General features: G+C 44.9%; 1 protein-coding gene across 4 annotated transcripts in view; it reads left to right on the forward strand.

Moving 5' to 3' along the window:
* Positions 1-27330, forward strand: part of cnksr3 (cnksr family member 3) — a 226273-nt gene that overhangs the window by 186570 nt on the left and 12373 nt on the right. For all 4 annotated transcript variants that reach the window (XM_085981477.1, XM_085981475.1, XM_085981476.1 and 1 more), the window contains one exon: positions 24225-24430. In XM_085981477.1, coding sequence (XP_085837603.1) covers positions 24225-24430 — 206 coding nt within the window. The remainder of the gene's footprint in view (positions 1-24224; positions 24431-27330) is intronic.

Here is a 27330-nt window from a genome sequence, read left to right on the forward strand (position 1 = left end):
ATTGTTGCAGCAAAGTTGTACATTTCAGCTTTTCCTGTATAGTCAATTAATCCCAAGACCTGCTGTTGTCTGCAGCATGGCAATAACTATTTTCCTTGAAATAATGTTTAACAAGTCTGTTCTAATGAGTGCAGAATGTGAATTTTTTTTAAACTCTCGTTGGCATTTCCAATTGTAATTGGCACCTCTTCTGTATTTTGTTGCACTTGAATAGCACCTTTAACTAGGAAATGTTCTCGAGGGTGATTGGACGTGGGGTGGGGTGGTAATTTTAAACTAATCGGTATTACGGGCTGGGCCCATTTTAGAAACTGCTCAATGTTCCTTTATGAAACGTGCGGTTTCTAGGACTGGTGCCCAGCCCACAACATTGGTTTCACGCTCCAGCGATGAGTTGAAAATTACCCCCAGAGCAGGAATTGGGCGAAGAGTTAAGGAACGTGACAGCAGATGTAGATTTCAAAGTGGCTTTTGAAGGTGGGGTGAGATAGTGAGGCAGTGGCGTTTGGAAAGTAAATTCCAGAGTTCAGGGCAGGCTGGTTGGAGGCTCTGCAACTGACGGCAGAGCAAAGAAGAGATGCACAAGCAAAAGTTAGAAGAGAATAGGACTTAATGCTGGAGGTTGTTTCAATGGAACAATGTTGTCCAATACTTGAGCCACTAGCCGCATGTGACGAATTATGAATCCAGATGTGGTGAATTGCATTTCTGATTAGTAAATAAAATTGAATAATGGACACTGTCATTAGGCATGTGATTTCAATACTATTCGCTCAGAGTGTATGCATTTGTACTTTAACCCTTTCTATATGCCTGTTAGTAAAATGGTCAGATGAAAAGCAGAGTATGCAAGTGTTTTTTGATCGTTGTGAATGCTTTACTTCCTTGGTTACTGCTTATTGGTTATTTGCTAAAATGGTGTGTAACGCGAGTGAAAATGTCGAGCTTCAGCACCATGGAAACACCAGCAACATTGTATGGAGAGGGAAGCTGTGTTTGTGGTCAGCTTGACCAATCGGAATAACTGTTTAAGACCAGCAGAAGAAAGCAAATGCAGCCAATAACGAGCAGCTCCAACAGGCATCCCATGCAAAAGGAAAGCAGCATCCATTCTGGATGAAGAGCAGGGGCGGGTCTCATGAAAGAAAAATAAATAAAGGATTGAATAGATTTGCAAATGGATAAGTTTGTCCCCCCAAAAAAAGGGAAACTGAGACTGTTTTCTATGAATTGAGAGCTGACTGATGGGCCAGTGGAGTATCCAGTCAACAAGGGTTGAGAATGGGCGAAAGTGGGACGAATGTTTCACTGTGAATTGGAGATTCAGTTTGCTGTCCTGATAAGTGATGAGAAGCCACTTTGTATTTTGTGCAAAGTTGTTTCCTGAGAATAAGGTGGATAATTTGAAGAAAATTTCAAACATGAGCATTTTCAACTTGAGAGAAAACATCCACTCGATTTGTGGGAAATGGAAAGAGTGCATAAAATTTCTCAACTGAAACCAAACTTTCAATCAGCAGAAAATGATTCTGAAGCAATTTCTCTCATGTTTGAAAGTTAGTTTTGGCCAGTTATAAAATTGTTTGGATTCAGGTGCGAAAATAAGAAACTGTTTTCTGATGGAGATGGTGACAATCATGGACACTTTACTGGAGAACTAACAACCAAAAATCAGAAATTATATTCTGCAGTTGAGTTACTAGACAGTTTTGTTGCTATCTGTCTGGCAGCATCGAAGATTGTCTTGCATTTTCATTTGCACTTGATGAGTCCTGAGACATTCGCAGCACTGTCCAGTTGGTGTTTGGAGTATAATTTTATGATTTGTTAAGCAAGACTTTGAACTGGGAGCAGAGCTGTTGGCGCTTATGGGACTGAAACACCTCGCACATAGTCCTGACATTTTGGCTGCTGCGAAACTTGGCATGGAAAGGTTTGAGCTAAACTTGGACAACCTTGTCTCTGTAACCACTGATGGTGCATCTGCCATGATTGGTCGAGACACTGCAATATGGATACATGAACGAGGTCGACTTTGTGCTGAAATGTGGCAAAATGCCAAACTAAGGATGAATATCCGGTTTTCAGAATTTCCATCGCCAAGCTGCGTTCCATGTTCGGCTTAACGCCATATACAGTTATGCGAGTCAATATTCTCGACAATCACTGAAGTTCAAGTGCCGCTCGCAACTGCTGGACAAAAACCTAGAAGCTGCGCTAAGATGTGTTGTCATACCAGAATCCTAAACTTTGGTGGTGACAGAGCAAGACTGCACAGTTTTTCACTGAATAGTGGTAGATGTTTAAGTAAATATATATGAGAGTGCACTTGCATGTAATAATGATGCCATAGCCACACCTGTGGCTAGTCAGCGATATTCTGTTGAACAGCACTGCAACAGAGATAGGATCGGTGCTCATGCAAGTCACAGTTGTAAAATACTGTGGTGTATATGATGAGATTGCCGGTGCGGAGCAATCTTTTAACTGTCACTTAAGGATCCTCTTGTAAATACACAGGCTTTCCAAGGACTTATGACATGATGCATGTTTGAATTAAGAATGTTAATTGGATCAAATCCTAGAGACTGAGAATACAATTTTTTTTTAAAAACATGGATTCTGAAAGAAAGGTCATGTTGAGCAAGCTTTATTGAATTCTTGAAGAATTCAAAGAGTAAACAAGGACAATGCGGTGGATGGACTTTCAGAAGGGTGCTGCATTAGAGACTGATAGACGAATGGAATGAAAGATGGCTACAAAACAGAAACCCAAAGGTAGCAGTTAAGGGAAGTTACTCTGACTGGCAGAAAGTCCAAAGTGGGAAGTGGTGTCCCACAGAGATCCGTGCTGGGATCACTGCTGTTTACCAAATACTTAATGATTTGAACTGAAATTGGAAGTAGTGTTGACATTTGCAGATGATACCAAATTAGGGATGTAGCTAATAATGTGGAGGACTGCATCAAAATACAGGAAACATGAACACATTTGCAAAGTGGGCAAATATGACAAATGAAATTCAATATTGCGAAGTGTGAAGTGGTTCATTTTGGTAGTGATGTGCCAAATAACTGCCTGAATCCATGAGGTTAAAACTCGAGGCTTTTATTAAGTAAGAATCATGGCATCAAGTTAACACAGGGCAACCATCATTCATCACCGACCCAGCCCTTATGAGTAAAACCCAGCTCTTATAAATAAGACTCACACCAATCAGGAGGCTCCATAAAGGCGGAGCTAGGGAGGAACATTTGTGGTTGCACCTGTAAAACATTCCAGACATTAACAAGTACAACAACAGACAATCCAGAACAGACTTATTTCATCACAGGTAGGAAGAATAAGGCACTTATTCCTTGGAAGGTAAGAAACAAAATGGGGTAGAAGAGCAAAGAAATCTGGGAATACAAATACATAAATCATTAAAAATAGCAACACAAGTTGATAAAGCCATAGTGCAAAGTACTGTACTGGGCTTCATATCTGCATAAATAGTATATAAAGGCTAATGTTAAATGTACATAAAATCCTGGTTGGACCATACTTAAAATACTATGTGCAGTTCTAATCTCCATACCACAAAAAGAATATTGACGCTGTTATGTCCGTGTATCTTAATGTTGTGTCCTTAAATAATCAGACAACAGACTGCAGGGAACGATTCAACAGGTGTTTGCTGAATGAGGGTTACTCTAGAACTAACTGTACAGATCACTACTCAGGGTTTATACACAGGTGTGGTCACTGCCGGTACTACAGTATACAGGAGCTGTAATAAGTAGTTCCCCCCCCCCCCCTTAAAGGTACATACCTTTACAATTCCTCCCCTTTTAGATTAACAGTACCATAACACTCATTTAACAATTAAATATCAAACTAATTACAATTAACACTTTCAACATGCAACATTAGCTGAAAATAGTCTATTTATAAATTCAGTCTTTGGGGAGGCTGCCTGATCCTTTCTGGATAGCGCCTTTCCCGAGTGTCTTGCTCTTGGTGCAGAGGCGATTCTGGCCCCGTCGTCGGTTGGTTCATCAGCTTCCGATGCTACTGTTTCTGGGGTAGATGCTACCTGTACGTCGGGTTCATCACCAGGTACGTATGGGCGAGGCATGGGGTTGACTTGTTCCTGTGACTCTAGGATCTGGTCAGCATGGCGTCTCACGATGCTCTCCCCAACGTCCACTGTGTACATTAGTGGGCCCTGCCGTGTGCATATCGTTCCTGGCTGCCATTTTTCTGTTCGGTAGTCGTGGGCCAAGACTGGTTGCCCTACATTGAAGCTCCTTGTTGGCTTCTCATGGATGTGCTGGAATTGCTTACACTCAACATCTCTTCGTACGTTTGGTCTGAGCAAATCCAGGTGAGATCTTAACCTTCGGTTAAAGAACATCATGGCTGGGGCCTGGTTGGTGACTGCATGTGTCGCATTCCGGTAGGCGAACAGGAAATTGTCCACCTTGTGCTGCAGCGGAATGTTGTCATTGTACATAGCCTTTATTGCCTTAAAGGTTTGTACAAACCCCTCAGCCAATCCATTTGTGGCTGGATGATATGGGGCGGATGTGTAATGCCGGAACCCATTCTTTTTCAAGAACCTCCGGAACTCTTCGGACACAAACTGTGGTCCATTGTCGGAGCAAATCTGTTCTGGCAAGCCATTCCTGGCAAAAATGGTCCGTAGGACTGCAATAGTTTTCTCCGTGGTGGTGGAGGACATTTTGATGACCTAGGCCATTTCGAGTGCGCATCCACAGCTATTAAGAACATTGAGTCCATGAATGGACCAGCAAAATCAATATGCACCCGTTGCCATGGAGATGAGGGCCACTCCCATGGGTGTAGAGGGGCCTGCGGTGGTGCATTTTGGACTTTCTGGCATCCTGAGCAGCTCTTGGTCAGGTCCTCGATTTGTTTATCGATTCCCGGCCACCACACAAGCCCTGGCTAGGCTTTTCATTTTTACCCCTCCCAGATGACCCTCATGAAGCTCATTGAGCACTCTCTCCCTTAACTTGGGTGGAATTACCACTCGGGATCCACACATCAAGGTCCCCTGGCATACTGACAGCTGTTCTCTTCTGGATGAGAATGCTGGCAACAGTGAGTCGATGTGCTGGCCATCCCTTCACTGTCAAATCATATACCCGAGACAGTGTCAGGTCATTTCGGGTCTCCTTCTCTATACCAGCGTTAGTTACTGGCAAGCATTCAATTATAGTCGAATGAAATATTTCGACAGGATCCACTGCTGGTGCTTCCTCCGCAGTAGGCAGTGGCAGGCGTGATAGCCCATCAGCGTGTCCATGCTGTTTCGTGCCCTTATACTCGATTTCATATTGGTGCGCCCCTAGAAAAAGGGACCATCTTTGTAGACATTGCGCAGTCATCACCGGAATGCCCTTTGGATTAAAGATGGAGACAAGAGGCTGGTGGTCGGTCAGCAAGGTCAACTTCTGCCCGTGCAGATAGTGATTGAACTTTTTCACTCCCCACACTAGGCTGAGGGCCTCCCTGTCAATCTGGGCGTAGTTACGCTCGGCTGAGGTTAGTGATCGTGACGCAAAGGCTATTGGCCTCTCTGAGCCGTCCGAGAATTTGTGCGACAGCACCGCTCCAATGCCGTAGGGTGACGCATCACATGCCAACTGAATTGGTAATGCCGGGTTGTAATGGGCCAATACCTCTTTCGATGTGATTAGTGTTTTGCTCTTCTGGAAAGCTCGTCTACATTCGTCACTCCACTTTCATGGCACCCCAGTTTGCAGTAGGGGGTTCAGTGGGTGTAGTATTGTAGACAAATTTGGCAAGAATTTATGGTAGTAGTTTACCAGCCTGAGGAACGACCTCAGTTGTGACACATTTTCCGGTGCTGGAGCCTTGACTACTGCCTCAATCTTCTCTGGGGACTTATGTAACCCCCTCTTTATCGATAACGTGGCCACAATACGAGATCTGTTTTCTAAAAAACTCGCATTTGGGGCGGTTAGCTCGGAGCCCATATTCCTGCAATCTAGTAAGCACCTGCTCCAGGTTCGCAAGGTGATCACTGTCATTTTCGCCCGTGACCAGGATGTCGTCTAAGTAACACTGGGTCCCTGGGATCCCTTGCAGGACTTGTTCCATTGCCCTCTGCCAAATAGCCGGAGCTGATGCTACCCCGAATACCAGCCGGTTGTATTGGTAGAGACCTTTTATGGGTGTTGATTGTGAGGTATTTTTTTGATGCTGCTTCTACCTCCATTTGCAGATACGCCTGTGCCAGATCAATCTTAGTGAAGCGTTTCCCTCCAGATAGCGAGGCGAAAATATCTTCAATCCGCGGAAGTGGATATTGTACGGTGTGAAGGACCGGGTTCACTGTTCCCTTAAAGTCCCCACAGATGCGAACCTTCCTTGGTTCCCCAGGCGTGCTGCTCAACGACTTTTTCATCACGGGGACGATGGGTGTAGCCCACTCGCTTCAGTCTACCTTAGACAGTACACCTGAACGTTCCAGACTCTCCAGCTCTGCTTCGACAGCTGGGCGGATCGCATAAGGTACCGGTCTGGCCGTAAAAAAAAAAAAAAAAAAAATTTGGGGCTTGCGTTTTCTTCAATTTTAATCATCGCTGTCATGCCTTTTAGTGTTCCGAGTCCTTGCTGGAACACTTCTTTCGCGTCAGTTAGGATCTTTGACAGTCGCCCAGGTGTGACGTCGTCATCCTTTTTGTCAGCCACAGTCAGTGCTTGCATGGAATGCCAATCTAGCTGTATCTTCCGGATCCATTCACGTCCTAGTAGTGGTGGTCCTCCATCTGGCAATACATATAGGTCCATTTTTGGTGTTTCCTTGCTGTTATATTTAACGTTCACCCTTATTTTTCCTTTGGGGTAGACTTTTTGCCCCGTGTACGTCTTCAAGACAATCTTTTTGTGTCTCAGGGGTATATGTGAGAATAGCCGCTTGTAGTCCCTTTGGTTTATGACTGTTAGGGCTGATCCTGTGTCCAATTCCATTTTCACTTGGACTCCTATCTTGAGCGTGACCCAGATAGTTTGGTGATCCTCCGTTTTGATCACATTATGTAGTTTCAGACAACCCAGCTCCTTGATTCCGGAGTCTGTGTCACTCTTCTGTTCGTCTGAACTACTCTCCGTCACCTTATGTACCTTCTTGTACTTCTCCTGTGGAGATTTCTTGCTGCTCGTTTTCTTTCCCGACCTGCAGACTCTTGCTATGTGTCCTACTTTTCCACACTGTCTGTACACTTTGTCCTTGAACCAGCAATCATTATGGTCGTGTGTTGTTCTGCCGCAGCGATAGCACTTCACTGTTCCGTATGACATTTCATTGGTGCCATATTCTTGCGGTCTCCGTTGTATCTCTGCAGCGCCCCGTGCTGCTGCTTCGTGTGATACTGCAATGCTGAAAGCCTTATCCAGCGTAAGATCCTTTTCTGATAGAAGCCGTTTCTGGGTTCCTTCGCTTTGAAGCCCACACACAAACTTGTCCCTTAAGGTATCTGCTAGTCCCGCTCCAAACTGGCAGTGTTTCGATAGCTTGCGCAGTTCCGTTAAATACTCAGCATTACTTTCATCTGTATGCTGGTTCCTTTTGTGAAACTTAAATCTTTCTGCTATCTGCAGCGGTGTGGGGTTTAAGTGGTCCTGTAGGATTGACACTGTTTTCAAAATCCTTTTCTACTGGCTTCTCTGGGGTTACTAGGTTTCGTAGTAAGCCATACGTTTTTGCACCCATTGAATTCAACAATACCAGCGCTTTCTTGTCATCTGGCACTTCATTCGCCTTGCAGTATACTTCTATGTGTTCGACATATGTCGTCCAATCTTCGACTTCATTGTCGAACGCTGTGATACTGCCACTCTTCGGCATTTTTGGGTGTGGTTAGACTGGCTTAAAATGGCGTCTCCCGCGCTTTCCTTCCCCGCTGCGGCTTAAAATGGCGTCTCCCGCGCTGCTGCCAACGCCGCTCTCGGCGGTCCTCGTGGCAAATGGCGACACCCTATGGGTTTCGTGCGCTGCAGCCAACGCCGCTCTCTGCGGTCCTCGTGGCAATGGCAGCGCCTCGCGTTTTCCTGCGCGCCTCTCTCCCCCGTTGACGCTGCTCGGCCCTTGAACACCGGCTGTGCTCTGCTCTCTCTCGCCCCTCTCCCCCATTGACGGCGCTCGGTCCTGAACACCGGCTGCGCCCTGTGCGCTCTGCCCTGTCTCTCCCCTGTCGACGCTGCTCGGCCTTTTTCTGTGCCGCTCGGTCGGGCTCTAGCCCGTCGCTGTCCGGGAAGGGTCTGCGCAGTACCTGTTGCCAGCCCGTTTCGCTGGACCACCGTGACCGGAAAGCCAAGCCTGGCTCTCGACAGCCTCCCCTGCGATGCTCAAATCTCCGCTGGATGACTAGGCGGTTGCTCGTGGTCGACGCCCGTGCTTCTGGACTCGACCTTCTTCCACTGTTCTCCAGGAGCGCATCCCTGGGAGGTGATGCAGAGTTGCAGGTAGGTTCGAATCTGCTTGTCGCCAATGTTATGTCCGTGTATCTTAATGTTGTGTCCTTCAATAATCAGACAACAGACTGCAGGGCAGAGATTTGGCAGATGGAATACAATACTGGAAAGTGTGAGGTTATGCACTTTGGCAGGAAAAATCGTAGAGCAAGTTATTATCTTAATGGCAAGAAACTTGAAAGTACTGAAGTACAAACGGATCTGGGGGTCCTGGTGCACGAAACTCAAAAGGTTAGTATGCAGGTGCAGCAAGTGATTAAGAAGGCCAATGGAATGTTGGCTTTCATTGCTAGGGGGATAGAATATAAAAATAGGGAGGTATTGCTTCAGTTGTACAAGGTATTGGTGAGACCGCACCTGGAATACTGCATACAGTTTTGGTGTCCATACTTAAGAAAGGACATACTTGCTCTCGAGTCAGTACAAAGAAGGTTCACTCGGTTAATCCCGGGGATGAGGGGATGGACATATGAGGAGAGGTTGAGTAGATTGGGACTCTACTCATTGGAGTTCAGAAGAATGAGAGGCGATCTTATTGAAACATATAAGATTATGAAGGGGTTGGATCGGGTGGATGCAGGGAGGATGTTCCAGATGATGGGTGAAACTAGAACTAGGGGGCATAGTCTTAGAATAAGGGGCTGCTCTTTCAAAACTGAGATGAGGAGGAACTACTTCACTCAGAGGGTGGTAGGTCCATGGAATATGCTGCCCCAAAAAGCTGTCGAAGCTACATCATTACATAAATTTAAAACAGAAATAGACAGTTTCCTAGTAGAAAAGGGAATTAAGGGTTACGGGGAGCGGGCAGGAATTTGGACATGAGTCTAGGTTCGGATAGGTCATGGCCCTGTGGGTAGCGGAGCGGGCCCAGGGGCCGTGTAGCCTGATCCTGCTCCTGTTTTTCGTGTGTCTAATGCTGTTAGATTCAGGAGATAGTCCTGTCATAGTGGATTGGCGGTTAGGATCAGATCAGCCATGATCTTATTGAATGGCGGAGCAGGCTCGAGGGGCCAATTGGCCTACTCCTGCTCCTATTTCTTATGTTCTTATGATTCAACAGGTGTTTACTGAATGAGGGTTACTCTGGAACTAAGTGTACAGATCACTATTCAGGGTTTATATACAGGTGTGGTCACTGCTGGTACTACAGTATACAGGAGCTGTAAAAAGTAGTTCTCCCCTTAAAGGTACATACATTACAGAAGCAGTGGAGAAAGTACAAAATAGATTTACATGGATGTTAACAGGATTAAAAGGATACAACTATCAGGAAAGATTGAGCAGGCTGGGCTTTTTTTAGAAAAGAGATGATCTGATTCCACTTGTGGGTAAGTCTAGAACAAGGAGCAATAAATGTAAGATGACCACTAACAGATAAAATAAAGAATTTAGGAGAAATTTCTTTTCAGAGAGTGGTGAGAATGTGGAACTCACTGTTGCATGGAGTGGCTGAAGCAGAGCGCAGTGACTCATTTAAGGGGAAGCTTGATGCATAATTGGAGGAGAAGGGAATAGAGGGATATGGGTGCAGGTGGGATGAGGTAATTAGAGTGAGAGGACTACTGGCATAGACCAGTTGGGCTGAATGGCCTGTTTCTGTGCTGTAGATTCTATATATTTAATGAAAATTGTTTGGGGAGCTTGAGAATAGAATTTTAAATGGAAGATTGTGAAGCTAGGGATCATGGAAAATATTTGCAAATAAAATAATTTGTGAAAGGATGAATGTAAAAACTTTAAATGAATACTTAACATTGAAAGTTTGGATCCGAGTCTTGTATATTTAATGGAGTAATTTTAGAAATGGAAAACTATCTTTAACAATTACTTATCACCACTGTAAAAGAACATGAAAGCACCAACTCTGTTCAATATTTCAGTCACAATGAGCTATATCATAAAGCTGTCACAGAACTAGTGGTTACATCAGCTGACTATGCTGTTTGGCTAAGCTATATGTCACCTGATGTAATATATCTTTGTAATTTTGATTAGAACACATCTAAGAGAAGAGTGGGTCCAAGACTCGTATTTTACACTTGAAGGCAATTATGAGGGCATGAAAGCAGCGCTAACTAAAGTGAACTGGCAAATTAGGTTAAGGGATAGGTCAATAGAGTTGCAGTGCCAGACATTTAAGGGGATATTTCAGAATACACAATATATACATTCCAACGAGAGAGAAATTCCAAGGGAAGGACCCACCATCCGTGGTTAACTAAAAAAGTTAAAGGTAGTATTAAACTTGAAGAAAAGCATATCATTGCGCAAAGATGGGTGGCAGGTCAGAAGATTGGACAGAATATAAAAAAACAGCAAAGAATGACAAAGATTAATAAGGAGAGAAAAATTAGAGTACGAGAGAAAGCTAGCGAGAAATATAAAAAGATCGTAAGAGTTTCAATAGATATTTTAAAAAGAGTTAAAGTGAGCGTTGGTCCTATAAAAAGTGAGTCTGGTGAATTAATAATGGAAAATAAGGAGATGGCAGTTGAATTAAACAGGTATTTTGCATCGGTCTTCACTATAGAGGATACAAGTAACAGCCTAGAAATAGCTGTAAATGGATGGGAGGGAGGTACTCCAATTACAATCACCAGGGAAGTGGTACCGAGCAAATTGTTGGAGCTGTGGGCTGACAAGTTCCTGGGTCCTGATGGACTTCATCCTAGGGTCTTAAAAGAAGTGGCTGGTGAGATAGTTGATGCGTTGGTTTTAATTTTCCAAAATTCCCTAGATTCGGAGAAGGTTCCATTAGATTGGAAAATAACGAATGTAACTCCTTTATTCAAAAAGGGAGGGAGACAGAAAGCAGGAAACGACAGGCCAGTTAGCTTAACACCTGTAGTAGGGAAGATGTTAGAAGCTATTATTAAAGACGTTATAGCAGGGCACTTAGAAAAGTTCAAGGTAATCAGGCAGAGTCAACATGGTTTTGTGAAAGGGAAATCATGTTTAACCAATTTATTTGAGTTCTTTGAGAAAGTAACATATGCTGTGGATAAAGGGGAACCAGTGGATGTATTTAGATTTCCAGAAGGCATTGATAAAGTGCCACATCAAAGGTTATTGTGGAATATAAAAGCTCATGGTGTATGGGGGTAACATATTGGTATGGATAAAAGATTGGCTAGCTAACAGGAAACAGAGAGTAGGTATAAATGGGTCATTTTCTGGTTGGCAAGATGTAACGAGTGGTTTGCCACAGGGATCAGTGCTAGTGCCTCAACTTTTTACAATTTATATAAATTACTTGGATGAAGGGACCGAAGGTATGGTTGCTAAATTTGCTGATGACAAAGATAGGTAGGAAAGTAAATTGTGAAGAGGACATAAGGATGCTACAAAGGGATATAGATAGGTTAACTGAGTGGCCAAAGATCTGGCAAATGGAGTGTGTAAGAGCCATAAAAGCTTCAGAAAATACTTTAAAATATTGGTTAAATAGCATAATACAGTTAATTTACCTGATTGACTTATTGTATTAAGAAACCCCCTATTTTCTTGCTCCAGTAGTATAGTCCGAGACACCCCCTTCATTCTTGCCACAATGGTACAGTTCCTAAGCCACACATGGTATGCAGCCATTTTACAGTTTAAACTCCACGTGGCTGAAGGAGGCAGAAGTTGAGGTTTGGAGCAATACAGTTTTTGACCATGTTCGTTTATACGTGTTTGCTTTGTAATTCCGTTTGTGAAGTGTTATAGTAAACAGTTTAAAAGACAAAGCTACGTTTGGGAACGTTTTATTTCGACACGCGTCTACTCGTTGTTAACAGCCCCACAGCTCAGTGGCTGCCTGTTTGGAAACTAAGAAGCGCCACTACATTAGTCAAAAACTTGCTCCCTAAGAAGGAAAGGACGGAATCGTCGGCGAACGTATACATGAATGGTCACAGAGCCAGACGACAATATAAGAAAGCGAAGGTACAGTGACTGTTACTTGCTTTGTTCATTCTATTGAGAAGCTAAATAAGAGCTGCGGGTAAAATGGCCGAGGCCTTACGGAGCCAGGAGCTTCCCCCAGCCAGAAGGATTGCTGGCCAAAAGAGGGAAATAAAGCTCCCCCCCCCCCAAAGGCAATGGAAGAGAAGTTACATAGAAGCATAGGTGCAAGGAAGGCTAAATTAGCTCAGATAACTGGAAAAATGAAGATAATTGATCGTCTCATGGAAGATAATGCTAATATTAAGAAAGCTGAAGACCTAATGTATTACGATTTCTCCAAGCTGCATGAAGAATTTAGTGTACTCAATGAAGATGTATTAGCACTTCTGTCTGAAGAAGAGGGAAACGCTGATCACAACTGGTTTGATCTTAAATCAACCAGCATTAAGGACTATATCAAGGCCACAGAACAGTGGATGTTAAAGATTCGTCAAGATGCTGATACAGCAGAGAAAGATAAAGTTGACGATGAAGTCGGACCAGACGATAGCATTTCAGAGACTTCCGCCAGACCGAGCAAAAATCGAAAAGAAGGTCGCTCTGTTTCTGGACGCAGGTCAGTCGCTTCTACCACAAGCTCGTCGCGACGCATGAGAGAGGAGGTTGAACGGGCGGCGTTGATGGCGCACGCAGCATCTTTAGCGGAGAAGCAAGCTCTTGAACGGGAAGAGGCCCAACTGCAGGCCCAACAGGCCCAGGTGCAGGCAAAGAAAGAACAGCTGGACATAAAAACAGCTATCGCGGTCTCAGACGCCAGGTTGAGTGCGTATGAAGATTATGAAGGCTCACGGGACGGCGGGAGCGAATACTGCCAGTCAATGTTGTCACATAGAGTTGGATCCAGGGCACCTTCAAGAGTTACAAGAGAGTCCGAAGGCAATCCCCTGGCATTACAGCGTGGAAGAGTGGCCTCTCCACTAACAGGAGCACGTGATGCTACGTCAGACGGCCTAGACTAGACCCTGCTGATGACCACCAGAGGCCTGAAGACACAGGGAGAAGCCTATACCGAGTGATGCAACGTCAGAACGAAATTACAGAGATGCTTGTAAAACAACAGAATCTGTTTCGACTCCCTCAAAGAGACATACCAGTGTTCCAAGGCGACCCACTCAAGTATAAGCCCTTCATCAGATCCTTTGAACAAGCCATTGACTCCAAGACAGAGAGCAGCAGTGATAAGTTGTACTACCTGGGACAGTACACCAGTGGTAAACCACAAGACCTGGTCAGAAGCTGTGAACACATGAGACCGGACCGGGGATACATAGAAGCCAGGAAGTTGCTGCAGGAGCACTATGGTAACGAGCTGAAGATAGCCACTGCATATATTGAAAAGGCTACCAAGTGGCCACAGATCAGATCGGAGGACGGAGAGGCATTGAACGCATATGTTCTTTTCCTCATAGGATGTCGCAACACCATGGAGGATGTTGAATTCATGGAAGAGATGGACAATCCTACGACTATGAGAATCATCATCTCTAAGCTTCCTTACAGGATGAGAGAACAATGGAGAAGAACAGCCTTTGAGATAATGGAGAGACGGAAAAGTAGAGCCAGGTTTGCAGACTTAGTGAATTTCATAGACAAACAGGCTAAAATTGCTAGGGACCCATTGTTTGGAAACATCCAGGACACCAGCCCGACCACCGATGGAAGAGTGAAAGCCAAGCCTGTTGAATCAAAGACTCTCAGGAAAGGTGCTTCCAGGGGAAGCAGCTTTGCAACTATCGTCACTCAGGCCGAGGAAGAAAGGCCCCAGAACTCATCTCCCAAAAAGAGCAGCACAGTGACGCCTGCTAATGCCTTTCAGAAGCCATGCTTATTCTGCCAGAAGAATCATACATTGGATTTCTGCAGCGACATCAAAGCACAGCCACATAAGGACAGAATCGAATTCCTGAAGTACAACGGCCTATGTTTTGGATGTCTCTCTCGGGGGCACCCGAGTAGAAACTGTAAGCAAAGAACAACATGCAGAGAGTGCACTCGGAAACATCCCAGTCTGCTGCATATCCATAAAGAAGAACAAGTCTCTAAGAAGAGTGAAGAAAACCATACCGACGAGAAGGTTGTTTCAAGTGCTCTGGTGTCGCTAGAACCAGAGACTTGTGGACTCACTGGGGCCGGTGACAGTGATTGTATTCTTGCCACCGTACCAGTAAAGATCAAGTCTAAGAGGAGCGAGAAGCTTGTGGAGACTTATGCCTTCATGGATCCAGGTAGTTCAGCAACATTCTGCACAGAATCACTCATGCGACAGCTGAACGTTAGAGGCAGAAGAACAGAAATCCTATTACGCACCATGGGTCATGAGAAGTCAATGCAAAGTTATATCCTGTCAGACTTAGAAGTGTGTGGACTTGAAGAGAAGGACTTCATAGACCTGCCTAATGTTTTCACACACAGGGCGATTCCTGTTAGAATAGGGAACTTAGCCCTGCAGAAGGATGTGGATAGATGGCCTTACCTAGAAAAGGTGCGTCTCCCATACATTGAAGCAGAAATTGGCCTATTAATTGGAACCAATGCCTACAAAACTATGGAGCCATGGCAGGTGATAAACAGCAAGGATGACGGACCCTACGCCGTCAGGACAGCTCTTGGATGGGTAGTCAATGGACCGGTAAGGAGAGATGATGGCAACAAGTCGAACAAGGAGGAACGACAAAATGTCACAGTTAATCGCATCTCTATCGCAAGCATTGAAGAGCTGTTGATACAGCAGTTCAACGCAGACTTTTCAGAACGCAGCTGTGAGGAAAAGACAGAGATGTCACAAGAAGACCATCAGTTCATGGATTTGATGACAAGGTCTACACAGTTCATTGATGGCCACTATCACATTGGTTTGCCACTGAGAAGACAGACCGCGAAGATGCCGAACAATCGCTGCATAGCAGAGCAACGCGCCATCAGTCTAAAGAGAAAGCTGAACAAGAACCCCGACATTCACGAAGACCAGAAAGGCTTCATGAGAAACATCATAGCGAAAGGCTATGCTGTAAAGGTGCCCGAGGAACAGTTGAACAGAGATGATGGAAGGGTCTGGTACATTCCTCATCACGGTGTGTATCACCCAAAGAAGAAAAAGATCCGTGTAGTGTTTGACTGCGCCGCCTCATTCAGAGGAACTTCACTGAATGACCAGCTGCTTCAAGGTCCTGATCTTACTAATACCCTCATTGGCGTCTTGACTAGGTTTAGACAAGAGCTCGTTGCCATGATGGCAGACATAGAATCAATGTTCTACCAAGTCAGAATCCCTGATGAAGATGCTGATCTTCTGCGTTTCCTTTGGTGGCCAGATGGCGACGTTGGTCAAGCGATGGTGGAATGTAGAATGGCCGTACACTTGTTCGGAGCCACATCATCTCCCAGCTGTGCAAGCTACGCTCTCAGAAAAACTGCAGAAGATGGCAAAGGCAAAGCACCGTCAGAGGCTGTGGAGACAATCTTCAGAAACTTTTATGTCGATGACTGTCTGAAGTCCGTGTCAACAGAAGACGATGCCATCGCACTGTCAAGAGACCTTAGAACTCTGTGTTCGAATGGAGGATTCCATCTGACTAAGTGGATAAGCAACAGCAGAGCAGTTCTAGCTTCTATCCCAGAAAAGGAAAGAGCCACTGAAGTCAAAGATCTGGACCTGAGCCACGATGTCCTTCCTATCGAGAGAGCTCTTGGTGTACAATGGTGCATTGAGTCAGACACGTTCAACTTCAGGATAATGGTGAACGAAAGACCATCCACAAGACGAGGGATTCTCTCCGTGGTCAGTTCCATCTACGACCCTCTTGGATTCCTGGCACCACTCATTCTGCCGGTGAAGCTGATGCTACGAGAGCTGTGTAGAGACAAGAGAGGATGGGATGAAGATATCCCAGAAGGTCAAGCTCAGAGATGGCACAGATGGTTGACAGATTTGCAACAACTTTCTAGCTTCAACGTCAATAGATGCATCAAGCCCGTGAGTTTTGGAGTTACAAAGACGGCTCAACTACATCATTTCTCGGACGCCAGTGAGGACGGCTATGGCACGGCTACTTACCTCTTGCTGACAAATCAACAGGGCTAGAAACATTGTGCCTTCTTCATGGGGAAATCCAGGGTGGCTCCGCTGAAGCAGGTCACCATCCCGAGACTGGAGTTGACGGCAGCGGCTGTTGCAGTTAAAGTTGACCAGGCGATGCGGAAAGAGTTACAGCTCCCACTAGAAGAATCTGTCTTCTGGACGGATAGCACGACGGTGCTGAAGTATATAGAGAATGAGAAGATACGCTTCAAGACCTTCGTAGCAAACAGAATCTCATCCATTAGAGAAGCTACACAACCATCTCGATGGAGGTATGTAAACACCTCATTAAACCCAGCAGATCAAGCCTCACGGGGATTGAAGGCTGAAAACTTCATGAGGAGTGAAACTTGGATACAAGGCCCAAGTTATCTGCTGGAAACAGAGATCATGGCCAGAAAGACCAGATATGCCAAGTCAGATTGCTGAAGACGACGTCGAAGTCAAGAGATCAGTCACAGTAAATCTCATAACTACGAAAGAGAACATTGACACAGTGAACAAGCTTGTTAACCATTTCTCAGGATGGCACCAGTTGAGGAAAGCAGTTGCATGGTTTCTAAGGTTGAAAGAGTTGCTGCTACACCTGAGCGGTAAAAGAGTACCGAGCCACTATCAGTCAGTCTGAAAGTAACCCCGATAAGCGCAGAATGCTTCTACAGTATATGCATCAGCACAAGACCACATTGGGTAAGAATTCATTGACCGTGGAGGATTTGGCCAAGGCTGAGATGGAGATAGTTTGCTTCAGTCAAAGACAAAGATACCCAGAAGAAATCGAAGCTTTACAGCGAAATACTCCAATCAAGAAAGGTAGTCATATCTACAAGCTGGACCCTACACTGCAAGATGGAGTACTGAGGGTGGGAGGGAGACTAAACAAATCTGCTATGCCAGAGGAGGCCAAGCATCCTGCTATCCTTTCTAAGGACCTCCGGGTTGCTACTCTCATTCTTCAGCATATACACCAGAGTATTGGACACAGTGGGAGGAATCACGTGCTTGCGAAGCTAAGACAAAGATACTGGATTCCAGGAGCTAATTCCGTAATAAGAAAAATACTCTCTGCATTGTTTGCAGACGGTTACACGCTAGAGCTGGGGAGCAGAAAATGGCAGACCTGCCTGAAGACCGTTTGTTACCAGACAAGCCCCCATTTACAAACGTAGGGGTGGACTATTTCGGGCCTTTCGAGGTAAAGCGAGGACGGAGCCTTGTCAAGAGATATGGTGTGCTTTTCACTTGTTTGACCATCAGAGCAGTTCATATTGAGGTGGCACACACGCTTGACACTGATTCCTGTATTAACGCCTTGCGGCGCTTTGTCTGTAGAAGAGGTCAGGTGTCCATTATGCGTTCTGATAATGGCACTAATTTCGTCGGAGTGGAGAGAGAACTACGGGAAGCTATTGAAGGTTGGAATCGGCTTAAAATACAGGAAGCCATGATGCAAACAGGAATTAAGTGGATCTTCAATCCTCCGGCTGCATCCCACCACGGAGGTGTCTGGGAAAGACAGATACGCACCGTAAGAAAACTACTCAGTTCTGTACTGAAGCAGCAAGCGCTCGACGACGAGGGACTCCAAACCGTTCTGTGCGAGGTCGAAGCCATCATTAATGACCGACCGATAACTAAGACATCAGATGATCCCAATGACCTCGAAGCCCTGACTCCGAACCACCTGTTGTTGTTGAAAACACAGCCAGCCATGCCCCCGGGAGTCTTCAAAAAGGAAGATCTGTATGCCCGTCGGAAGTGGAGGCAAGTTCAGTATATGTCAGACCTTTTCTGGACCAGATGGACAAGAGAATACTTACCTCTGCTACAGGAGCATCAAAAATGGTCCAAAATAAAGAGGAACTTCATTGTCGGAGACATTGTCTTAATCGTGGATGATTCAGCCCCTAGAAATTCTTGGTTGATGGGAAAAATAATTAAGACCATGCCAGACTCCAGAGGCGTCGTTCGTCGCGTTTGTTTGCAAACCAAGACCAGTACCCTGGAAAGACCGATCACAAAGCTCTGCCTGCTACAAGAGGCAGCGTGAAAAGTTCCTGAACGAAAAAAGTGGACACTTTTATATTGTAAATATGTTGAACTCATTAGTTTATGACTCTTAATGTTTGAGTAATTGATACGCTTCATGTGCCTAGTCAATTAGGGGCCGGAATGTAAGAGCCATAAAAGCTTCAGAAAATACTTTAAAATATTGGATAAATAGCATAATACAGTTAATTTACCTGATTGACTTATTGTATTAAGAAACCCCCTATTTTCTTGCTCCAGTAGTATAGTCCGAGACACCCCCTTCATTCTTGCCCCAATGGTACAGTCCCTAAGCCACACATGGTATGCAGCCATTTTACAGTTTAAACTCCACGTGGCTGAAGGAGGCAGAAGTTGTGAGGTTTGGAGCAATACAGTTTTTGACCGTGTTCGTTTATACGTGTTTGCTTTGTAATTCCGTTTGTGAAGTGTTATAGTAAACAGTTTAAAAGACAAAGCTACGTTTGGGAACGTTTTATTTCGACACGCGTCTACTCGTTGTTAACAGCCCCACAGCTCAGTGGCTGCCTGTTTGGAAACTAAGAAGCGCCACTACAGAGTGTAATGTGGGAAAATTTGAAATTGTCTATTTTGGCAGGGTGAATAAAAAAGAAGCCTATTCTATAAATGGTGACAGATTGCAGAGCTCTGAGATGCAGAGGGATCATAGAAACATAGAAGATAGGAGCAAGAGTAGGCCATTTGGCCCCTCGAGCCTGCTCTGCCATTTAATGAGATCATGGCTAATCATCAAAATTCAGTACCCATCCCTGCTTTCTCCCCATATCCCTTGATCCCTTTAGCCTTAAGAAATATATCTAATTCCTTCTTGAATATATTTAATGAATTGGCCTCAACTGCCTTCTGTGGTAGAGAATTCCACAGGTTCACCACTCTCTGGGTGAAGAAATTCCTCCTCATCTCAGTCCTAAATGGCTTACCCCTTATCCTGAGACTGACACCCCTGGTTCTGGACTCCCTGCCATCGGGAACATCCTTCCTGCATCTAGTCTGTCTAGTCCTGTTAGAATGTCATAAGTTTCAATGAAATTCCCTCTCATTCTTCTAAACTCTAGTGAATATAAACCTAATCGACCCAATCTCTCCTCATACGTCATTCCTGCCATCCCAGGTATCAGTCTGGTGAATCTTCGCTGCACTCCTTCCATGGCAAGAACATCCTTCCTCAGATAAGGTGACCAAAACTGCACACAATACTCAAGGTGTGGTCTCACCAAGGCCCTGTACAACTGCAGCAAGACATCCTTGTTCCTGTACACGAATCCTCTCGCTATGAAGGCCAACATACCATTTACTGCCTTAACCGCCTGCTGCACCTGCATGCTTACCTTCAGCGACTGGTGCACAAGGGCACCCAGGTCTTGTTGCACTTCCGCTTTTCCCAATCTATTACCATTCAAATAATCTGTCTTCCTGTTTTTGCCACCAAAGTGGATAACCTTGCATTTATGCACATTATCCTGCATCTGCCCAATCACCCAACCTGTCCATATCATACTGGAGCTTCTCTGCATCCTCTTCACAGCACACACGCCCACCCAGCTTTGTGTCTTCTGCAAACTTGGAGATATTACATCTAGTTCCCTCGTCTAGATCATTAATATATATTGTGAATAGCTGGGTCCTAGCACCGATCCCTGCGGTACCCCACTAGTCACTGCCTCCCACTCGGAAAAAGACCCGTTTATTCCAACTCTTTGCTTCCTGTCTGCCAACCAGTTCTCTATCCAAGTCAGTACCTTACCTATAGACGGTGTCACACGCCGTTTTATATATGCTGATGACTTATGTGTCACTGCCCAAAGCACTGATTTTAACACCGTGGAGAAAACGCTTTCGGAGGCCTTGGAGGGACTAAAATCCTACTATGAAGAAAACCACCTTCGCGCAAACCCATCAAAGACGCAAGTTTGTGCATTCCACCTCAAACCGTGAAGCCAAACGCCAGTTGAAAGTAACCTGGTGTGGAGCAACACTGACGCATTGCGAGCACCCGATCTACTTAGGAGTCACCCTTGACCAATGCCTCACCTTCAAGAACCACATCGAGAAGACAAAGGCAAAAGTGAGCGCACGAAACAACATCCTGAATAAGCTCACTAACACAAGATGGGGAGCAAGCCCGAAAACATTACGAACCAGTGCACTTGCTCTTTGCTATTCCACTGCCGAATACGCCTTCCCTGCATGGGAAAGGTCTACTCATGCCAAGAAGATGGATGCTGTTCTGAATGCAAGCTGCCGATTTATCACAGGTTGCTTAAAACCAACAAACACCAACAGCCTATGTATCCTGGCGGGTATCACTCCCCCTGATATAAGAACGGTAGCCAGCAAGAAAGAGCGACTCCGTCAAACATCAGATGAGAGGCACCCTCTGCATTGTCATACACCTACACCCAGCCGCCTAAAGTCAAGGAAGAGCTTCATGAACAGTGTTGTTCCATTACAATCAACCTCATCTGAAGCCCACATCGCCTTGTGGAAAGACCGGCTCGCCAGTCTTGAACAACCCCCAGCGATGGAAATTTTACCTGATGAAAGCCTTCCCCCAGGAGCTAATTGCAACTGGGCAATCTGGAAGTGCCTTAACAAACTTAGGACCGGTGTACGTTGCTCAAAGGTGTCACTAAGCAAATGGGGATATTCAACCAGCCCGACAACTTGTGAATGTGGAACTGAGGCACAGACTATGCAAACCTCTCCTGCAATGCCCATCGTTGGAGGAACCCTGCACTGTTGCAGATCTTGCCGAATCCAACAACAAGGCGCAAAAATGTGTCCAGTTCTGGCTGGGCTATGTATAGACTGTCCGTGGACACGATAAGTACATTACCCCCAATCCCATGTGCTTTAACTTTGCACGCTAATCTCTTATGTGGGACTTTATTGAAAGCCTTCTGAAAGTCCAAATACACCACATCCACTGGTTCTCCCTTATCTATTTTACCAGTTACATCCTCAAAAAATTCCAGATTAGTCGAGCACGATTTACCTTTTGTAAATCCATGTTGACTTTGTCCGATCCTGTCACTGTTTTCCAAATGCTCTGCTATTACATCTTTTATGATGGACTCTAGCATTTTCCCCACTACTGATGTCAGGCTTACCGGTCTATAATTCCCCGTTTTCTCCCGACCACCTTTTTTAAATAGTGGGGTTACATTAGCTACCCTCCAATCCATGGGAACTGTTCCAGAGTCTGTAGAGTTTTGGAAGATGACCAGCAATGCATCTACTATTTCTAGGGTCACTTCCTTAAGTACCCTAGGATGTAGATTATCAGGCCCTGGGGATTTATTGGCCTTCAATCCCGTCAATTTCCTTAATACCATTTCTCTACAAATACTGATTGCATTCAATTCCTCCCTCTCATTTGACCCTATGTTCCCCGACATCTCTGGAAGGTTATTTGTGACCTCCTTTGTGAAGACAGAACCAAAGTATGTATTTAATTGGTCTGCCATTTCTTTGTTCCCCATTATAAATTCCCTTGATTCTGACTGCAAGGGACCTACGCTTGACTTCACCAATCTTTTTGTCTTCACATATCTATGGAAGCTTCTACAGTCAGTTCCCTGCAAGCTTACTCTCATATTCTGTTTTCCCCCTCTTCATTAATCCCTTTGTCCTCCTTTGCTGAATCCTAAACTGCTCCCAATCCTCAGGTTTGCTGCTTTTTCTGGCCAATTTATATGTCCTCTCCTTGGATCTTATGCTATCCCTAATTTCCCTTGTTAGCCACGGTTGAGTCACCTTTTTTGTTTTATTTTTATGCCAAACAGGGATGAACAACTTTTGTAGTTCATCCATGCGATCTTTAAATGTTTGCCATTGCCTATCCACCGTCAACCCTTTAACGTTCCCCAATCCATCCTAGCCAACTCGCGCCTCATACCATCCTGGTTTCCTTTAATTAAATTCAGGACCCTAGTCTGAGTCAACTACGTCACTCTCCATCTTAATGAAGAATTCTTATATTATGATCGCTCCTCCCCAAGGGGCCTTGCACAACAACATTGCTAATTAATCCTTTCTTATTACATAATACCCAGTCTAAGATGGGTGTCCTAGTGCATGAATCGCAAAAGGTTAGTATGCAGGTACAGTAAGTAATTAGAAAAGCTAATAGAATGTTGTTTTATTGTGAGGGGAATTGAATACAAAAGTATGGAGGTTATGCTTCAATTATACAGGGCATTGCTGAGACCACATCTGCAGTACTGTGTATAGTATTGGTCGTCTTATTTAAGGATGGATGTAAATGCGTTGGAAGTAGTTCAGAGAACGTTTACTGGACTAATACCTGGAATGGGCGGGTGGTCTTATGAGGAAAGGTTGGACAGGCTAGGCTTGTATCTGCTGGAGTTTAGAGTAAGAGGTGACTTGATTGAAACATATAAGATCCTGAGGGGTCTTGACAGGGTGGATGTGGGGAGGATGTTTCCTCTTGTGGGGAATCTAGTACTAGGGGTCACTGTTTTAAAAATAAGGGGTCGCCCATTTAAGATGGAGATGAGGGGAAATTTTTTCTCAGAGGGTCATGAGTCTTTGGAATTCTCTTCCTCAGAGGTCGGTGGAAGCAGAGTCTTTGAATATTTTTAAGTCAGAGGTAGATTCTTGATAAGCAAGGGGGTGAAAGGTTATCGGGGGTAGGCGGGAATGTGGACTAATCAGATCAGCCATGATCTTGAATGGCTGAGCAGACTCAAGGGGCCGAGTTGCCTACACCTCCTAATTCTTATGTTCAGCAAAATGTATACTAGTTTTACAGGTTTATAAAACAAGTCATAATTTCTGTATAGCAGGTAGCCTTTCATTTTAATCTTACAAATTTAATGTGGCCCTTTGGTCTAACCGACCCCACCCCCTCCCAAATCAGCATGATAGTAAGTAATTGAAATCAATTTGTTTTAAAATTTTCAGTGTATCTGTCACTATGCAGATACTCTTTAGTTTCTGAGTGCAGGGACTTTCCCATTAGTTTAGCTTGTTTTAAATTGTTTTCAAACTTTGCTGTATGAAGAACATCCTGCAACTATTGACACAGTCTGGGGATTCCCCTGCCCTAACTTCTGAAATGGTGTCTGCTACCCAAAGGAAAACAGTACTATTGTTTCAAGAGTTTTTTTTATTGCCATAAAGGAACATTTGTGAAGTATTTATAAAAAATTTAAAAAAAATACAGCATTCCTGAGACACTGCTTGTGACACACTCTATACTAGCCCTAAACAGACTGGTGATCTTGCACACTTCAGTTTGAAAGCTTGCGTCTTGATCTTAAAGAATATTAAGTGTTAGCTTGGCTCCATTCACTTCACTCACTTGAGTCTGAAGATTGTGGGTTCAAACACACAATGGCTGCTGTGTTTACCCACACCAGAGTAATACAAAATGTAATTTGTTGTGTCTAAAGCACTTGTCATTTCTGGGGGGTCATTTCTGGGGGCACAATCAGGTGCAATTATAAATGCAAGTTCTTCCTTTTCACTTAATTTTATTGCTAGGTGTAACTAATGGCAATTCAATAATTAAACTAATTGTTTCAGGATTTGTTTATGAACCATGGATCCAAAAAATGATCAAATATGTTAATACTTTCTCCTAACATTCAGGAATGACCAAGGTGACCTGGATTATGAGGAGGTCAGCAAGCATGGACCAATCAGGCCTGTACCAAAGGGTTCAGAGTCGCCCAATTCTTTCCTTGATCAAGAATACCAGAGACGACGGTTTACTGTTGCAGAATATGATCAGTTGCCTCCATATGCGTTCGAAGTGCCTACGCCCACCAGAATGCGGGACAAGACACAGTTATATGGTTTGTTTCCCTGTTGTGCCTTCTGAAATTAAGTGGTTGATATTTTTTCCACCTCTTGGTTAGAATTTCCCAAATTCCAATACATTTGGAGGTATATATTCCTGACTCATTGAACAGTCTATCCTTGTGTTCAGCAGTGTTAGTAAAGGTTGTGGTCATCTGCACAGACTGTCTCCTACAGAATCCTCAATATGGGGTTCAGATACTACCTTAAATCAACAGCAGCAAAGCTTAAAGACTTTTTTTCCTTTTGAGGGTGTGACACGGGTATGGCAGTGGATACGGGAAGAGTAGCATAGTGGTTATGTCACTAGGCTAGTGATCCAGAGGCATGAGTTCAAATCCCACCACGGCAGCTGGGGAATTTAAATTCAGTTAATTTAAATGAATCCGGAATAAAAAGCTAGATTCAGTAATGGTAACGATGAAACTATCAGATTGTAAAAACCCATCTGGTTCACTAATGTCCTTTTTTAGGGAAGGAAATCTGGCGTCTTTACCTGGTCTACTCTGAAATGGCCAAGCAAACCGCTACAAAACAAAATAAGAATGAAACCAGACGGACCACCCGGCATCGACTGCTGCACCGGCTACAGACACAACAACGCGCACCCAGCCCAGTCAACGCTGCAAAGTCGTCCTCCACCAACATCTGGGGACTTGTGCCAAAATTGGGAGAGCTGTCCCACAGACTAGTCAAGCAACAGCCTGACATAGTCATACTCACAGAATCATACCTTTCAGTCATACTCACAGAATCATACCTTTCAGCCAATGTTCCAAACTCCTCCATCACCATCCCTGGGTCTGTCCCACCGGCAGGACAGACCCACCAGGGTGACCAGGCCCAGAGCTAGTTGAGGGCATTGGCGGGAAACTCAGCGGCGGCAGTGGGGCTATAAAAGGCTCCAAGAGACCAGGTAGGCCTCAGCGTTGGCGGGAATTTCAGCGGCAGCAGCGGGGCTATAAAAGGCTCCAAGAGACCAGGTAGGCCTCACCGCGTCGGCGGGAATTTCAGCGGCAGCAGCGGGGCTATAAAAGGCTCCAAGAGACCAGGTAGGCCTCATCGCGTCGGCGGGAATTTCAGCGGCAGCAGCGGGGCTATAAAAGGCTCCAAGAGACCAGGTAGGCCTACTAATCTCCAATCTCAGAGAGGGAGAGAAGTAAAAAGTAATCGAAGTGTGATGTCACCAGAAAGCAGGTAAGTGATTGGTGAGTATTTCTCTTGTTTTAAACTTTAACTCTGTGGTGTAGCGGGGACTGTTTGTAAACCAGAACCCTTAAATATATCATTTAACTGTAGTGAAATTGGTGGGATTGATTTGATTTAATTTAATTGCAATTAACTAAAGGGTAAGTCGTGGCAGGACAGCCCGGTGCCGTGGTATGCTCCTCCTGCGATATGTGGGAACTCTGGGACACTTCCTGTGTCCCTGACAACCTTGTGTACAGGAAGTCTGTCCAGCTGCAGCTACTGGCAGACCGCATTGCGGCGCTGGAGCTGCGATTGGATTCATACTGGAACATTCACAATGCTGAGGACGTCGTGAATAGCACGTTTGATTAGTTGGTCACACCGCAGGCAAAGGTTGGACAGGCAGAAAGGGAATTGGTGACCAACAGACAGAGTACAAGGCACAGGCAGGTAGTGCAGGGGTCCCCTGTGGACATCCCCCTCTGATACACCACTTTGAGTACTGTTGGGGGGGGGGGGGGATGGCTTATCAGAGGAAGGCAGCAGCAGCCAACTTCCTGGCACCAGAGGTGGTTCTGCTGCACAAGACGGGAGGAAAAAGAGGGGTAGAGCTATAGTAATAGGGGATTCAATTGTAAGGGGAATACATAGGCGTTTCTGCGGCCGCAAACGAGACTCCAGGATGGTGTGTTGCCTCCCTGGTGCAAGGGTCAAGGCTGTCTGAGTGGCTGCAGAATATTTTGGAAGGGGAGGGTGAACAGCCAGTTGTCATGGTGCATATAGATACCAACGATATAGGTAAAAAATGGGATGAGGTCCTAAAAGCTGAATATAGGGAGTTAGGAGGTAAACTAAAAAATAGGACCTCAAAGGTAGTAATCGCAGGATTGCTACCAGTGCCACGTGCTAGTCAGAGTGGAAATAGAAGGATATTTCAGATGAATACGTGGCTAGAGGAATGGTGTGAGGGGGAGGGTTTCAAATTCCTGGGACATTGGAACCGGTTCTGGGGGAGGTGGGACCAGTTCAAACTGGACGGTTTGCACCTGGGCAGGGCCGGGACCGATGTCCTAGGGGGAGTGTTTGCTAGTGCTCTGGGGGAGGGTTTAAACTAAAATGGCAGAGGGACAGAGGAAAGGGAAACGAGGATATAAGATAGGAAGGAGAAAAACAAAAGTGGCAGTCAGAGAAATCAACGGTTTAAATCAAACATGGTCACAGTAAATAATAATTCTAATAGGTCTAAGAGCGTTTATATAAAAAAAAAAAAAAAAAGCCTGAAGGCTTTGTCTTAATGCGAGGAGCATTCGTAATAAGGTGGATGAATTAACTGCGCAAATAGAAGTAAACGATTATGATTTGATTAGGATTAAGGAAACATGGCTCCAGGGTGGCCACGGCTGGGAACTCAACATCCAGGGGTATTCAATATTCAGGAAAGATAGGCAAAAAGGAAAGGGAGGTGGGGTAGCATTGCTGGTTGGTTGAAGAAGGGATTAACACAATTGTAAGGAAGGATATTGGCTCTGATGATGTGGAATCTGTATGGGTAGAACTGAGAAATACCAAGGGGCAGAAAACAGTGGGAGTGGTATATAGACCTCCAAACAGTAATGCAGAGGTTGGGGATGGCATTAAAAGGGAAATTAGAGAAGCGTGCAAAAAGGGCACAGCAGTCATCATGGGTGACTTTAATCTACATATA

The sequence above is a fragment of the Somniosus microcephalus genome, chromosome 3 (genome assembly GCF_052327205.1).
Source record: "Somniosus microcephalus isolate GS21.2 chromosome 3, FLI_Smic_1.0, whole genome shotgun sequence".
Lineage (NCBI taxonomy): Eukaryota > Metazoa > Chordata > Chondrichthyes > Squaliformes > Somniosidae > Somniosus > Somniosus microcephalus.